The sequence below is a fragment of the Trametes versicolor genome (genome assembly GCF_000271585.1).
Source record: "Trametes versicolor FP-101664 SS1 unplaced genomic scaffold TRAVEscaffold_2, whole genome shotgun sequence".
Lineage (NCBI taxonomy): Eukaryota > Fungi > Basidiomycota > Agaricomycetes > Polyporales > Polyporaceae > Trametes > Trametes versicolor.
Genome location: NW_007360322.1, coordinates 2,732,051 through 2,746,537, shown reverse-complemented (window position 1 = coordinate 2,746,537; position 14,487 = coordinate 2,732,051). Strand labels below are relative to the sequence as shown.

The 14,487-nt window shown below is 56.6% G+C and overlaps 5 protein-coding genes across 5 annotated transcripts; 1 reads left to right on the top strand and 4 right to left on the bottom strand.

The window, feature by feature from the left end:
• Positions 1–1,017: 1,017 nt before the first annotated feature.
• Positions 1,018–2,458, bottom strand: LiP1 (lignin peroxidase isozyme; the record flags this gene model as incomplete). The annotated part of the gene is made up of 7 exons (XM_008035689.1): positions 1,018–1,027; positions 1,084–1,148; positions 1,202–1,276; positions 1,333–1,879; positions 1,935–2,069; positions 2,128–2,335; positions 2,395–2,458. 7 exons carry the CDS (start codon positions 2,456–2,458, stop codon positions 1,018–1,020), a joined length of 1,104 nt encoding a protein of 367 aa, XP_008033880.1.
• Positions 2,459–3,029: 571 nt separating this feature from the next.
• TRAVEDRAFT_26610 (uncharacterized protein) lies at positions 3,030–3,695 on the bottom strand (the record flags this gene model as incomplete). The annotated part of the gene is made up of 3 exons (XM_008035381.1): positions 3,030–3,238; positions 3,322–3,351; positions 3,491–3,695. Coding segments are annotated over 3 exons (312 nt in total), but the record flags the coding sequence as incomplete, so codon positions are not given.
• A 4,556-nt stretch (positions 3,696–8,251) lies between these two features.
• Positions 8,252–10,253, top strand: TRAVEDRAFT_161451 (peptidase C1B bleomycin hydrolase; the record flags this gene model as incomplete). Its single annotated transcript, XM_008036306.1, has 7 exons — positions 8,252–8,665; positions 8,727–8,888; positions 8,947–9,303; positions 9,358–9,460; positions 9,527–9,669; positions 9,732–10,034; positions 10,102–10,253. 7 exons carry the CDS (start codon positions 8,252–8,254, stop codon positions 10,114–10,116), a joined length of 1,497 nt encoding a protein of 498 aa, XP_008034497.1. The 3' UTR covers positions 10,117–10,253.
• Positions 10,254–10,309: 56 nt separating this feature from the next.
• Positions 10,310–11,972, bottom strand: TRAVEDRAFT_43574 (uncharacterized protein; the record flags this gene model as incomplete). The annotated part of the gene is made up of 5 exons (XM_008035688.1): positions 10,310–10,453; positions 10,520–10,714; positions 10,775–11,302; positions 11,366–11,596; positions 11,652–11,972. The coding sequence occupies 5 exons, from the start codon at positions 11,970–11,972 to the stop codon at positions 10,310–10,312; spliced, it is 1,419 nt and encodes a 472-aa protein (XP_008033879.1).
• A 138-nt stretch (positions 11,973–12,110) lies between these two features.
• TRAVEDRAFT_69327 (UDP-Glycosyltransferase/glycogen phosphorylase) lies at positions 12,111–14,254 on the bottom strand. The gene is made up of 9 exons (XM_008036305.1): positions 14,189–14,254; positions 13,807–14,129; positions 13,552–13,749; positions 13,412–13,492; positions 13,300–13,349; positions 13,006–13,249; positions 12,862–12,948; positions 12,676–12,795; positions 12,111–12,616 (listed from the first exon to the last, which is right to left on the bottom strand). The coding sequence occupies exons 1-9, from the start codon at positions 14,229–14,231 to the stop codon at positions 12,230–12,232; spliced, it is 1,533 nt and encodes a 510-aa protein (XP_008034496.1). The 5' UTR covers positions 14,232–14,254; the 3' UTR covers positions 12,111–12,229.
• Positions 14,255–14,487: the final 233 nt, after the last annotated feature.

The following is a 14,487-nucleotide window of genomic DNA, read 5'->3' as shown; positions in this document are numbered from 1 at the left end:
TCCCTCCATCGGACATTCCTCTTGAACCCGTTCTACTCACTGATTTGGGGGATCCCACCATCTCTCTGTGTTCTCTTAGACATTTAAATTGATGAATATGCACTCTGGTGCACTCCCTCGGTGGTTTGATTTACACGTCTAGCTGGAGGCGTAGGAGTTGTGCTCCTCCCAAGCTCCTCCAGCCCATGGACCGCTAACCTCCGTGTCTTCACAGACAACGCAATGGACTTGTCTACGGGTGCATTCGGGATTCATGTTGTTTTTGGGGATGAGTAGCGTCATATACTACCCGTTTTCGTAACGGTTCGGTATGTGTTTCCGTCTATAGAACCCAATGACCATCGGTTCCAGCACAGGAGGCTTGCCGGACGGAATCTGTTTAGGCTTCCACGTCGTGTGCCAATACAGCCGCCCCCCTCCTACACGCTACTCTGTATAGGATGAGGTGGCGGATGCATTGTCATGGGACTATGTCCAATACAAGTCTTGTCAAACCCGCTCTCAGGTCAGCGCTCCGATCGACCAGAATAGGACGTCATCAGGACCATCGACCACAAACGCGCAACGGTTCCAAGAGTCAGGAGTAAGCAAGTTCATTGCAGGCTGGGAAGACCGATCTCTTCGAGGGTGTCATGCTTCACAACGCATCGATCGTGTAAATATTGTGGCCTGTGGGTGTATGTAGGAGCTTGCAATATCGTGCCCTGCAAGTCTACGCCAAGATCAACCAAAGGCCTCGTCAATTCTGTAGGCCCCTTCATGTCATCTCGATCAAAATGCTTAAGTCCCTGCGAACGAGTCCTATTTCTCCACAGGACACAGAACACGTGCGGACGCAACAGAATATAATCAACATCGCATTCAATCCCTGATAATACATGGTACAAACAACTCGCTCGCGAGTATACACCAAGGCGAACTCAGTACACAGGGCAAACCCGAACGGACCGTTTATGGCATACAATGCAGACGTCTATGGTGACTATGTCACTTTAAACCAAGGGCCCTTTGAGCCTTTCAAGAGGGGCTATAAAGTACACATGTGAGCATCGTGAGATATACTGCGAAGGCGTGCGATCTTACACGGGGGCAACGGAGGTCCTCGGGCCAGCCTGGGTCGGAAGGGTGGGGAAGGGAGTCTCCGCGCACTGAAAAACGAGATTAGAACCAACGTGCGAATACTATAGATCGGGCTGCTTACAGCGTGCTCGATGTCGCGGACGGTGAAGCCAGCGGGGAAGTGCGTCGCCTCCCTGAGTGGCTTCGGGACGGGGATCTGCACAGACAAGATGTCAGGCTTGAACGACAACGTAGTACCAGATGGAGACGCACCACTTCCGTGCAGTCGACGAGGTCGGTGATGTTCTGGCCGAACAGCGAAAGGTCGTGGAACACGAACTGGAACATTTGCTGGACCTTCGTCTGGTTGTTCACGAACGACTGCCACTCGCACGCCGTGCGCTCGTCGCGCGCGATCGCGAAGTCCGACTGGAGACGGAACTCGCCGCGCATCGGGGACTCGACCTCGCCCTGGTTGGGGCCATCTCCAGGGAAGAGGGTGCCCTTGAGCTGCGTCTCCAGGAAGAACTGCGAGTCGAACTGGCTGGGGGTGGAGTCGAAGGGCGAACCGGGGATCGTCGGGTCGACGTCGTTGGCCGCGGCAACGGTGTGCGCGGTCAGGAGCCAGACCGTCAGGATCGGGTCGAACTCGCCCTGGGACGCGTCCGCGAGGCGGTCGAAGATCATGTCGGGGGTGTGGAACGGCTCGGGGACGAGGCCGTCGGGGGCGGGGCGCGTCGCATCCTTGCGGCCGACGAAGGCGGAGAGCTGGGGAGCTCCGGGGCAGTTGGACGCGCCGAGCGCACCGGCGAACTGGATGCTGCACACACTCATCAGCAACGCCCGGGATAAGGTGACAAGGAATCAGGACTTACAAGTCAGCAACGCCGAGGTTGTGGCGCTCAATGAACGGCCGCTGCTTCTCCACGATCTCGTCGAGACCGATGTTAGGGTGGAACGCGGTCTCGATGTGCGAGAAGATCGCGATCGAACCGTCGGCACCTCCACCACTGTATCGAGGCCAAGTTAGCGGAATTAGCGGAACAGCATCACAGCGAGTTGACTGACCCGAAGGTGCCCTGGGCCTCAAGGGCGGGCGAGATGGCGATGGCGTCGTGGAACGTCAGACGGAGAGACTCGTGCGCCTCGGCGTTGCACTGAGCACCGTCGAACAAGTTCTTCTGCAGATCCTCGCGGACGGCGAAGAGCTGGCAGCACGCCTCGTTGCTGGCAGTGTGGACACCATCGGGGCAGGCCACACGACGGTTCAACGCAGCTAAGTGAAGATAACATCAATAACAGGTTTAAATCTCCCGCCGACAGACTGCTACACACCGGTGCTCACTCCCTGGAGGGCAGCGGCGAGAGCAACGAAAGAAGAGAGCAGCTTGAAGGCCATTGTGTACCGCCTTGGAAGTGGAGGATGGGGCTGAACCGTGCTTGAGTGGTCTGAAGAGTGGAAGTCACTAACCCTCTCCTTATATACCTACGATGCGGTGAGGATGCTTTCGGCTTTCCATGAGTTGTGGGTACGTCGTAGCACCAAGAGCCGAAGCGAACATGGACCCGCGGTGTCCTTCAGACCAATCGCAACTCCAGGATTGTGTGATTTTTTTCAATCGCTATGCGGCACGGCGTACTGGGACGACGCGCTCGCGGGAGCGACCGTGTAGTCGGTGTGTCGCGCGACCTAGAGAATCATTCTTCCCGACGCCTCTGCGCTGTCTTTGTCGGGTGCGGTGACTCAACTGTGGCCCCCGGTCGATGTGTTTGCCGTAAGCGACTGTGAACGCAGACGGCGCCCATGGTCAACCATGTCTTATCTCAGTTAGACCGTAAGAAGCACGCACTCAGCAGAGACGTTCAATATGTTGAGTGGTCCAAGGCGGTGGTTCATGGACGGAGCACGCCGATGCCTTCGACAACGAGAAGGCGGTGCTTTGACGGACAGCGCACCGCATGGTCTCGCGAGACCTGTTCACATCGACACAGCTGCGGGCGTGGTTTCGATATTCCAAGGGAGCGGAAGGTATCGTTGAGAGGCGGGGATGCAAACACGCTCCCTATCGCGTTGTCGCAAACTGCGCTTCTTCGCTTCCCGGTCAAAAGGGAGAATGATATTTAAATTCCCAAAACATCGGTAGGGCGAGCAACCTGAATATGTCGGCCAGAAAGGGAGCTGCTTGGGGCAATGTACTCAGTGAGATCACCATTAAAGGCTCATAGCAAGTAACAGTTTGATGATTCAAGGGCGGTCGTCACCTTGATGGCCTTTCAAGGCGCCGATGTAGGATGATCCAACCAACGCAGCCTAAGCATTTACTGTCACGGGGATGGCGCGCATGGCAACGCGTCTTACGCCAAAAAGTCACTGCCGCACCTCTCAAGGTTAAAATTCTTGTTCCATGTAAGAAAATCCGTAACGCGTACCCTGTACATATGTTCGCCGGCCATCGGATACGTCGTAGGTGGGCTACACATTCCGTCCTTCTTCGGTTGTCAACCGGCGTGTCGTGGGGGTCCCACCGGACCCGAAGCGTGGAAACAAACGGGTCTCGGTGACATACGGTCGTGGGCGAAAGCCGCTGTGCAGGTAGACTGATAGCATGCGCATGGTTTGGGTGACGGATGTAAAAACGCCTTCGGACATCGCCTGGCTGCGGTGACACCCGGACGTCCTATTGAAAGCGTGAGATGTGCACACTGTAGCCTTGAACTCGGGTGCTTGAGCAAAGCTTAGAAGTGCATCAAACGGCGATGCCGGTGAGCTCGCATCTTGACGTATGCTGCGAAATGTTCAGAGGGCTGGATGGTTCGAAAGGTGCGGGACCGAGCTGGTGGGTACCATGACCGCGGTAACTTCTTCGATAACCCTCCGAGATATCCAGTTCCCATCTGGCTGAGCCGAGGAAATAAAAATATACCAGCTCACAAACGCGAACGTATGCATCTGCGTAGTAAAGAAGACAATCCAGCTGCATCTAGCGTCCGAAGATATGAAGCAAGGTCGGTCGTAGTCAGGTCGTAGTTGCGGTTGATACTTGGATCCGTCTCGAAGAACCCATGCTGAGTGACCCGGAACCTTCCGAGATCACTGTCACACCATCACAGATACCCCCAAATGGCAGTTACAGTGTACTAGGCTGTCACATTCTATCAGCCGCCCACCCGGCAACGACTCCGGGGTGACGCGTGACGCTCGAGAGAAAATCCAGAGTGTCTCTCAGCTGCGGGGCTTATACGTGCATACTCATCAATAGAACAGCATAGTCTCAGAACCCCTCAAGACGCGCACCTCTGCCCGTTAACCAATACCTTCCACGATTTTTGAACTAGTTGACTGGCACGGCAAGCGGGCTTTTCTAATTCAACTCCGTCATCGAGTAAGATATTCGGAATGCTATTCAGATCTTACAACTGTTAAGTCGTACAGTACATAAGTTTTATGCTACTGCACGAGGGCCTGAACCTTCCTGGTTGTCAAAGGAGAGAAAACCTGCTAGTCAACTGAAAATGCATGTGTAACGGAAACCATTTCCCAGTCCCCTAGTTCGCCGACAGGTTGTTATGAAGCACACGCCAGAACTCGGGAGCGAGAAAAACGTAAGTGCTCGCACCTACTCGAAACCAGGTTCGCTCCGGGGAAGTGAGATGCCGGAGCCCAGCCCGCGCACAGTCTTCCCACAGTGCACAAGCCTCAAATCCCTCGGACACACCGAAGACGCAAGGCACTCCCAGGCGACTCGATCGAGAGGGATGATCTGCACGACCCCGTCCCACGGCCTCGAGCTCGGTGCGTTCTCGTGTTCCTGAGAATTCCAAAACGACTCGACGGGACCCTTCTCATGTCCGCGGAAACGCATAGAATGCGCCGGCCCTCGCGTTCCGCACGCCAAGAATGTGTGCGAGTCATACAACCACCCACAACGTCGGGGCGGGAGCCGCCCCGTGCTGTGTTACGGGCGCGCTTCCTGGGCGGGCCCGGGCCCCTGTGCGTTAGCCTTTTACCCACATGCCGTCAGTCGTGTGCGCGGAAATGGCCCGTGCGACATACTGCGTTCAATATAGTCGAGGGAGCTGCCAAGCTTTTCGGCGGTAGTTGTTTCAGACATGGCGGCGGCGGCTGCAGAAACGAGGCGCGTGAGAAACGGAGATCGGTGGAGGTAAGGTCGTGTGGCAGAGGACGCTGGAGGACTCACGAGCCTGCAGGCACAATGTAGGTTAACAAGAGCCAGCGGTCCAATGAGAGCGACGGCATTTCTCATCCCTAGTGAGTGCGATGCGTCGGTGAGGGAACGCAGCAGGCAGTCCGTTGTAGGGGTCCAGGAGGGTGGACTACTCGGACGCCCCCGTCCCCGCGATCAGGCAGACAGTTGAGGCTTCACCTGGTAGCAGAACGGGAGATATTCATCCGCTCTACCTTGAGGACACTGAACGCGAGGTCGAACGTGTTACTAATCAGTCATGCATGAAGCGGAATTTACGCACTGCAGCCGTTCGCGTTGCGTGAAGCGGGGTTGATTCTGGCTTCGGTGGTAGGGCTGCTCCTTGTCACCTCGAAGGCACAAGTCCAACCAGGAGTTGCAATCCGAGAGTTCCATGGACAACGTCACAGACAACGATGACCACACCCTCGAGCTGATAAACTCCTCATCGTTGAGGAGAGCTAAAGAGTGCTCAACCAGGCACAAGATATCGGTAAATAACACTCCTAGCAAACGCGACACACGTACTCACCTGGGGGAATGCGTCCCAACGCGCGGTCTGCGCGTTCTATGCAGCTGATGGATGTGGGGTTGGGGAAGATTTGGGTGAGCATGACACTCTGAACAGCGCGTCCTAAGTACTCACCAAAAGGTGCTGTGAAAGCCAAGCCTACAGGTTGCTCTTGGCGGACCCGAGGGCGGTCTGGACGACGTGTCTTGTGCACACGGCGGTCAATACCAGGGATATTATCGCTTGAAATCGCAGTGTGTACCCGCATGTCACGCAGGCACAACGAGGGAATTGTAGCTTCCGAATACTCGGTGTGTTGCTCGACAGTGAACTGTGGTCCAGTTGCACTATGCGAGGTATCACTCACGTCTGTAGGCATCGACAGATACCGCCCATGTGCCTTGCATGGCTGGCAATGCCGACGGCATTTGTGAACAGAAACTACAGACATGGCCTAGGAGAACTCGTGGTCATCAGTGATGGTGCGAAGCTGACTGACACGGACATGTACCATCCTTGCAAGGACCATAGAGCCGGGGCGAACATCCACCGGCGAGACCCGCAGTCTTGGCGCCTTCAAGCTAATACATCGAATGTGAGCGGCCCGAGTATAATGCGATTGACCGTTGGATCGTTCTTTGTACATCTTTGCGTGTATACGCCCGCACCGCGCTGTGGGCCATGATAGGTTACGGAGGCGTCAACCACGGTTTTCAGACCAAACCCAAGACTTGATTACGCGGCCCACCATCGCTGAATAAACAACAACCTCTGGATGATCCCAACTCTTGATTGAGTTCGAGCTTACGTCTAACGATGCGACCAAGCGGACAGGATGAGCATGCTCAGCCATCATGAGAAACAACTTGCGAGTGTTCGTCTGAGTACGGCGAGCAATTGAAAATCCTATAAACGCCAAATCCTTGTCAGTGAGTAGAAGGGGGGCAGGATGCTCATATTACGCACTGATACGGTGTCACCTTACTGCAGAAGACAAAGCGGATATGTAAGTAAACATGTAAGTACTAGTAGCCCCATTTGAAGGTGATGACTTACGGAGGTGTTGAGCCTTCGAAGGCCATACGCGCTCATTCCACGGAGAAAATTATCAGAGAGGGTGTTTGTCGAAATGCAACATAAGATCATCCAGTTGAACGAGCTGCACACCTCGGAAGACTGTCGGCGGTCGAACGAGGTCGAGCGACTGGCCGGGCGCGCGGCGCCACGTTCTGTCGCGACATGTCACGATCATCTGACATGCGTCACAGAACCCCGCTTGGACGTGTCATGCAGGTGGAACTTTAAATTTCGGCTCTTGTACTACGACCACGACCACGTTGGTATGCCACCCTGATCCCTCTCGCGAGCACTTTGTTTTACCTGGATGCAGTGTGCATTACCCATATTTTGAGTGAGTGAGTGCACCATTATGTTGTTGGCCATAATCAATTGGACGCAGTCACCGGCAAGAGGTCGCTCGAAGCTAGCGTACGTGCACGCACATGCGTGCGGGCATGTCAGCTCAGCATTTGACCCAAGGGCAACATCTCTCATTAGATCACCGAGACCAACAGCGTTTTTTTAAATCACGGTGAACATCGTATGGATACAAAACGTGCAATGCCGCGGCTCCGACGTCGCTAGCCTATAGGTAAAGAACTTTGGTATAGGTCACATTAGCACGCCTGGTAGGCGATAGACTCCCTACTCTATGCTGTTTCCCTAACACTGCAGCAGAAACAGCCAGGGTGCATTTAAAAAAATTCGCGCACCCCTATGCACGTGAGTCGTATGCACTGAACTCGAGCACGCCCCCTTCGCTGTGCTGATCCTGTACCTTGCTCACTATGCAACTAGCCGTGTGTGGCTTGTAGACTACTCCTCTTTACAATCCATCAGCTGGACCTACAAATCGAGACGGGTCGTTTGTTCTTATCGGGGTGCACCGAACATGCACGCCCGCGTTGCATATCATCCATCAGAACCTCACTCTGCCTGTTCCCGCTCATCCATGCCCCATTTGAGGCAATACCCCCATGATGGTCTCCCAGGTCCGATGCGGTCCCCACCGCCCTCGAACATACGCCTGCACCCCGTGTCGAAGTGAGCACAATCGCGCTCAGCGTTTCCTGAGCCTCGGGCGCCTGACTGCTCGTCATTTGGCCAGGGAATGACCCGCGGGCTCTGGCCAATCAGCGTGCGTACATTTATCGTAAAGTCTCACCCGGAGGCACACCCACATGCACGCGCATCATGTTCACCTTCGCCATAGCAGGCCATTCGTCCACTGCGCTATCCTCAGCTCTTCAGGCGGCCCACAGGGACCGCCGTTCCCGGCAGCCATGATACGCCACAAATAACCTCGCTCGCTTATCGCCTTAAGCGTGCTCGACCGTCGATGGAGGGCCTTTCGTTCCTCTCTCCAGACTCCTCCCACCACCGTCTTGTCTAGCCAGCAAGTACCGCATCGACGAACATGGGGTCCGCGCCGTCCAAGACAACCCAGGCTGAGCAGTGCGAGTCGGAGAAGGCGACATACGTTACCCGCGAGCTCGCGGAGTCCCTCGCGAAGCTCGACCTCTCTGCACCGCTCTCGGTCGATGGCTCGCTCTCGCTCTCCAACGTGGACGCGTGGGAGGACGACGTGACGCAGTCCCCCAAGCTCCAGCTCGCACGCACGATCCTCAACCACACCAACATCCGCGAGACGCTCACTTCGCGCAGCTCGTACATCGCGGACGCGCATGTGTTCAACACCGAGCTGGAGTTCAAGACCTCCCCGATCACGAACCAGAAGAGCTCCGGCCGGTGCTGGCTCTTCGCGACCACCAACGTGCTGCGGTACAACATTATGAAGAAGCTCAACTTGTCAGAATTCCAGCTCTCGCAGGTGCGTTAATCCAGAGCATCTTGACGTGAGTTTAATCGCTGACGGAAATAAAAATATACAGTCATACCTATTCTTCTGGGACAAGCTGAACAAGTCGAACTACTACCTGGAGCTCGCCATCCAGCACGCGGACCTCCCAGTCGACGACCGTCTCGTCTACTATCTCGCCGACGAGCTCATCAGCGACGGCGGCCAATGGGACATGGCCGTCAACCTGCTCGAGGTCCGTCCATCGCACCCAGCACGCGGTGCCCGCTCCCCTAACCTGACGCGCACCACAGACATACGGCGTGATCCCGCAGCCGCTCTACCCCGAGTCGCTGCACTCCTCGCTCTCGAGCCCAGTGAACACGCTGCTCAAGACGAAGCTGCGCGAGCACGCGCTCATCCTGCGCGACCTCTCCGCCTCGTTGCGCGCGGACCCCGCGATTAGCGCGGACGCGGCGCTGCGTGCGCTCCGCTCGAAGAAGGAGGCGCTCCTGAAGGAGGTGTATGTCGTGATGAGCGCGACGCTCGGCGTGCCGCCGCGCCCGGACGAGAAGCAGACGTGGGACTACTACGACAAGGATGGGAAGCCGGGCTCGTGGACGGGCACGCCGCGCGAGTTCTACAAGGCGTTTGCGTACGACAAGTACTCTGTAAGTTGGACCAAATGGTGGGGAATGGGTCGCGAGCTGACAGTGCGTGTGTAGCCCGCGGACTCGTTCTCGTTGATCAACGATCCGCGCAACGAGTACGGCAAGCTCTACACCGTCGACAAACTCGGCAACATCTGGGGCGGACGGCCCGTACTCTGTGCGTGCTCTTGGTCGTTGAATTTTCCCACTTTCGCGCGATATTAACACAGTTGATTCTCCACAGACGTGAACACCGAGATTGAGAACTTGAAGCAGGCCGTAGTGAAGCAGCTCAAGGCCGGACAGCCCGTCTTCTTCGGATGCGATGTCGGCCAGTTCTCCGACCGCAACGCAGGCGTCATGGACACCGCGCTCTTCGAGTATGAGGTGCGTATTCCCACATTCCCCACTGCCTTCGAATTTCGCTCATACTATCCCTCCCTCCCCAGGCGGCCTTCGACATCAAGTTCGGGCTCACAAAGGCAGACCGGCTGCACACGAGCGAGTCCTCAATGACGCACGCGATGGTGATCTCGGGCGTGCACCTCGACGCGGCGGGGCGGCCCGCGCGCTACAAGGTCGAGAACTCGTGGGGCGACGTCCCGGGCGACCGCGGGTACTTCGTTATGAGCGACGCGTGGTTCGAGCAGTTCGTGTACCAGGTCGTCGTGCCCAAGGCGCTCGCGCCGAAGGACCTCGTCGCCGTGTTCGACAAGGGCGAGGCGCAGACGCTTCCGCCGTGGGACCCTATGGTGAGTTCGTGTTTTGTGTCTTGTGTAGGCGTCACCGAGGTGCTGACTGCGCGGATGTGTGTTACAGGGCTCGTTGGCTTGAGTGTTTCGGCGAATGCATGTTTGGATGTTTCGGGACACTGCCTATCTACTTGCTTTGTGTTTGTGCAATGTTGTATTGTAGCTGAGAGGGGATGCTGGGACAAATGCGTTGGAGACAATGGATTGACAATTCTACACGAGGCAGAAACCAAGCGAACGCCCAACCTTCCAAGATATCATTAAATTGATGGAGTTCATGCATCGCCGGACGCGTCAGACGCATCAGAGGGATCCTCCATTGGCACTTCCCGCTGCAGAGCCCGCGGAAGAGACGCAATAATTCGGCATTGGAAATCTTCGTCATAACCGACGCACTCCATCTTCCAGGTATGCAGCACCTATCGTGGGTCAATATCGTTTAGGTACACGCGTAACAGCAGGGAAATCACTGATGAGATGCTTACCCAGAACTCGGTCTCAAAAGCCTCCCTCACGTCCTCGGGATCGAGCGTGTACTTCTCCTTCGTATCGAGCGCGTCCTCAACCTCTTTCTCCGAGGGCTGGCGGCCTAGCTGCTTGAACAGCGTCCGACACGCGCGGAGAGCGCGCTCCTCAGGTTCGTCCTTCCTGAACAGATTTCTGCCCCATTCCTTACTAACCTGCCAGTGCACTAGCTCATGAGAAAATTCGGGTAGTATGTACTCTGCAGCGTCTCCCACCTTGAGGTACAAAGAACAGAACTCGCCAGGCGAAAGAGGCTCAGATCTCGTGAACTTGTACTCGCCCATGTAGCGAAACTGCGCATCGGCGAGGCCGACGAGCAGCTTTTGCGTGCCCTCCGGCCACCGCGGCCTAGGTTTAGCCAAAAACATGATACCCGGAGCCCCCGGGGTGCGCGGGACCATCGCGTTGAGCTTGACCTTGGGGAAGAGACAGTGTGTGTAGCTATGTCCGAAGGTGCGGCGATTGTCGTCTGTGAACGAGACCGACATTTGGCGCATTCCGCCCCCGAAGTTCTGGCTGATGAACTTGCGTGAGACGAGAATGTTCGAGTCGGTGCTCCCTAGGGCGACGGGGAACACCGGGACGTCGTTGACGCGATCCCGCAGATAGTCTTGCCAGCGTAGAGGGCCCGATAATGTTGGGGATGGGATTACGACGCCGTCGAACTTCATTCGCTTAGCAGAGCGCCCCCGCGGTGCTATGTTGTCTTCGTCCAGTCCGTGTTTCACAATTTGACTTGCGCCCTGAGACATTGAATGAGTGATATAGTTTGGTCAGGCCTACTGTGTATTCGTTATGACGCATACCCTTCGATACGATGCAATGAGCCCTGCAGCTCGTTCAACTTCCTCATAGGTGGAAAGGGCACGATCAAGAACGGACTCAAAGGCCACCTCGAAGGAGTTCGCGTTAGGGCACGGCCGCGCTGCGACCGTCGCGCTGTCTCCTTGTAACGGCGCACGAGCCACAGAGGTGACGTCTTCGTTACCGGCTCCAGCACTAAACATGCCCTTGGAGTCCTGAGCATCCTCACGGTCCTGCTAAAGCGTGAGCATGTGCACTCACTTGAGAGCACAAAGAGAAGAAACTAACCAGCAGTGTGCGAAAGAAGACCGGTAAGCCAAGATCTTCGGAGGGGAGTGCACCAAGATCGTCCGCCTTTATCTCGAGCTTGCCTGCGAGGCCTTCCACTGGTTCAGAAAGAGTGAACAAATGCTGCCCACCCTGCGCTGCCGCGCTGTTGCTACCCGCAGCGACCAGAGCTGTCAATGCAATAACTTGGGCAGCCAGACTCGACACCTGGGACTGCAATTCCGTGATGCGCGCGGCCTGTTCTTTAGATGTCTTTTCTAGAAAGATGAGCCGTGCATTCTCATGCGCGCCGCCATCAATTAGTATGCCCTCGTTCTTCATTGAGGGGCACAGATGGCTGAAGAAAGTTCGAAACTCAGTGGGTGTGACGATGGCGGAAGGAAGAACGCGCCTCCAACTCAAGCGCCCTCGAAGCGAGCGTGACGCGCTCCACGTGCGCCCGTCGCGTGTTCTGGTCGTCCCCAATGTTGTTGCATGACGAAACGACGATCGAGTGGTCAATGTACAATTTTCGGCGAAAGCAGACTCAAATCCACCCCCCCATAAAAGTACAATCGAACTTCGCGCAGAATTATGCCTTACTGAAGCGTCGAAATGAACGCCTCCACGTCCTTTCGCGACGCGCCGCCCTCCTCCCACTCCTTGTTGACGCGCTCCTTGAGCGCAAGCAACCGTGCGCGCCTCTGCGCGCCGTCCTCGCCGAACGCACGCGCAAGCACATCGCGCGCCTCCGCGCGGACCGCGTCGAGCGTGCCCGTCGGCGTCTTGCCAGTGCGGAAGATCGGGCGCAGGCCCTGGCCTGTGCGCACCTCAAGCAACTCGTACGCGACCTGGTGTGTCTCCGTGAGCACGATCGTGTTCACGGGCTGGTCCCCGAGGAAGGGCCAGCAGATGAGCGGGACGCTGGCGTGGATGGATTCGAGCGTGCTGTTGAACCCTGCGTGCGTGACAAACCAGCCCGTTGCCTACATGGGGTGGCAGAGTCAGCGCACTGAGCCGTGAGGGTGGAATGCGAAGTACTGACGGGATGGTTGAGTAGGGTCTGCTGTGGCGACCAGGGGGAGAAGAAGCCGTTGCCGTACTCCTCGACCTTCTTCTTCAACTCGTGGGAGAAGACGGCGAAGGGTGAGGGGTGGCTGACAATCTGCAGAGACAAAGACAGCACTTGTCAGAGGGATAAAACGTCATGATTGGGAAGTGTTGTACTCACGAAGGGAATCTTTTGCTCCATCACAGTCTCAAGGAAAGCCGCAAAGACTTCGGGGTTCAGCGGGAAAAACATCGAGCCAAACGAGATCTGCAGCTTTGAATGAGTACGATATCTTGGTAACCTATCATGATCTCGAAGACCTACATAGAGAACAGAGTGCTTCCCCTTCTCCTGCAGTTGGCGGTCCAAGAACGCCTGAATCTGCAGCGCAACAGGCGACCCAGCCTTCTCGCCAGAGTCTGCGTTGGCACCTTCTGGGACGAGAGGGCCAGTGAAGTACACCTTCTTTCCGAGGCTGCCCAGCCACTGGCGGAATGCGACAACAGCGTCTTCGGGTTCGAGCGCTGCGGGGCTCATGGCAATAACGGCGTCCGTTTTCAGCAAGAGGCTTGAAACATCGTCAGACAAGGATAGCAGTATCGGTATTCAGACACGCACTCGTGGGCTTTGATGAAGGAGTTTCCGACAAGGGGAGGGGGGAGGGGCATCTGCACATTTTTTGCATAGTTAGCTCTCATATAACACAAATACGGCGACAAAATGCACTCACAACCTGGGGCTCGTACTCATAGTCGTACATCGGGGGAAGGCCGGGGACGCGAATGACCTTACCCTCGGTCTTGGAGAAGACCTATAGTGCCTCAGACTGTCAGCACCATCCTCACAATGCAGAATCTCATCACAGCTCACCTCAGCAGCTGCTACGTCGAACGGCTTTCCCGTCGCCGCCGCCTCTTGCTCCGCCTTGACGAGCAAGCTCCCCCTCCCGCCAAGGCTCTCAGGACCGAATAGATAGAGCCCGCTGTAAGCCGCGCTGGGGTACCACGTGCTGATCTTCACGTCGGGAGCCTCCCTGCGGATGAACTCAAACGTCCTAGGCGCGAAGAACTGCGCACTCCGTCAGACCCCCGCTGCCTTTGACGCAGAACGCAACGCAACACGTACGTCCAAAATGACCTGCTTGGGCGCGACCGGGATGGGCTCGTGCACCGCGCCGGACTTCACGCACGTAATGGGCTCCTGCGCGACGATCTTCGTCCACGCCTCCCCGAAGGCCTCCTCGTACGTTGCCGAGATCATCGGGTTCTCGTGCTGTGCTAGTGCAATGACGCGGATGCGCGTCGCGGCATCCTCTCCGTCGGCGAAGGTGCGCGAGATCTCCGCCTGGGCGAGGGGGAAGAACATCGCGGCCACGAAGAAGGTTATGGTGACCAACGGGTCGAGCTTCACGATGCGCGCGGCCAGCGTGCATACGGGGCGGATGTGGCCTACAGATGCAATGGTACGTCAGAAAGTATACTGCAGGAGGGGCAGGACGTAGACTGACCCCATCCTTGGAAAGGAGTGATGACGAGGTGCTTGGTGGCCATGATCTACGTCGTCTGTGGCGGATGGAGAACTGACAGGAAAACCTTGATAGTGAGCAAGGTTAGCGCGATCGCAGCATATATATGCTGGCGCCCTGCATGGCGCACGTCGATGATGCACCGGGCAATCTCGGTCTTCCTGCGATGGCAAAACGCGCGCGATGCGCCATCGATGAGACATGGCGCCCTCGAACAAGCACCGGAAGCACCGCCCTAAGGGCGCTGCGATACCATAGGCCATGGCGCCCCTGATGAGAGA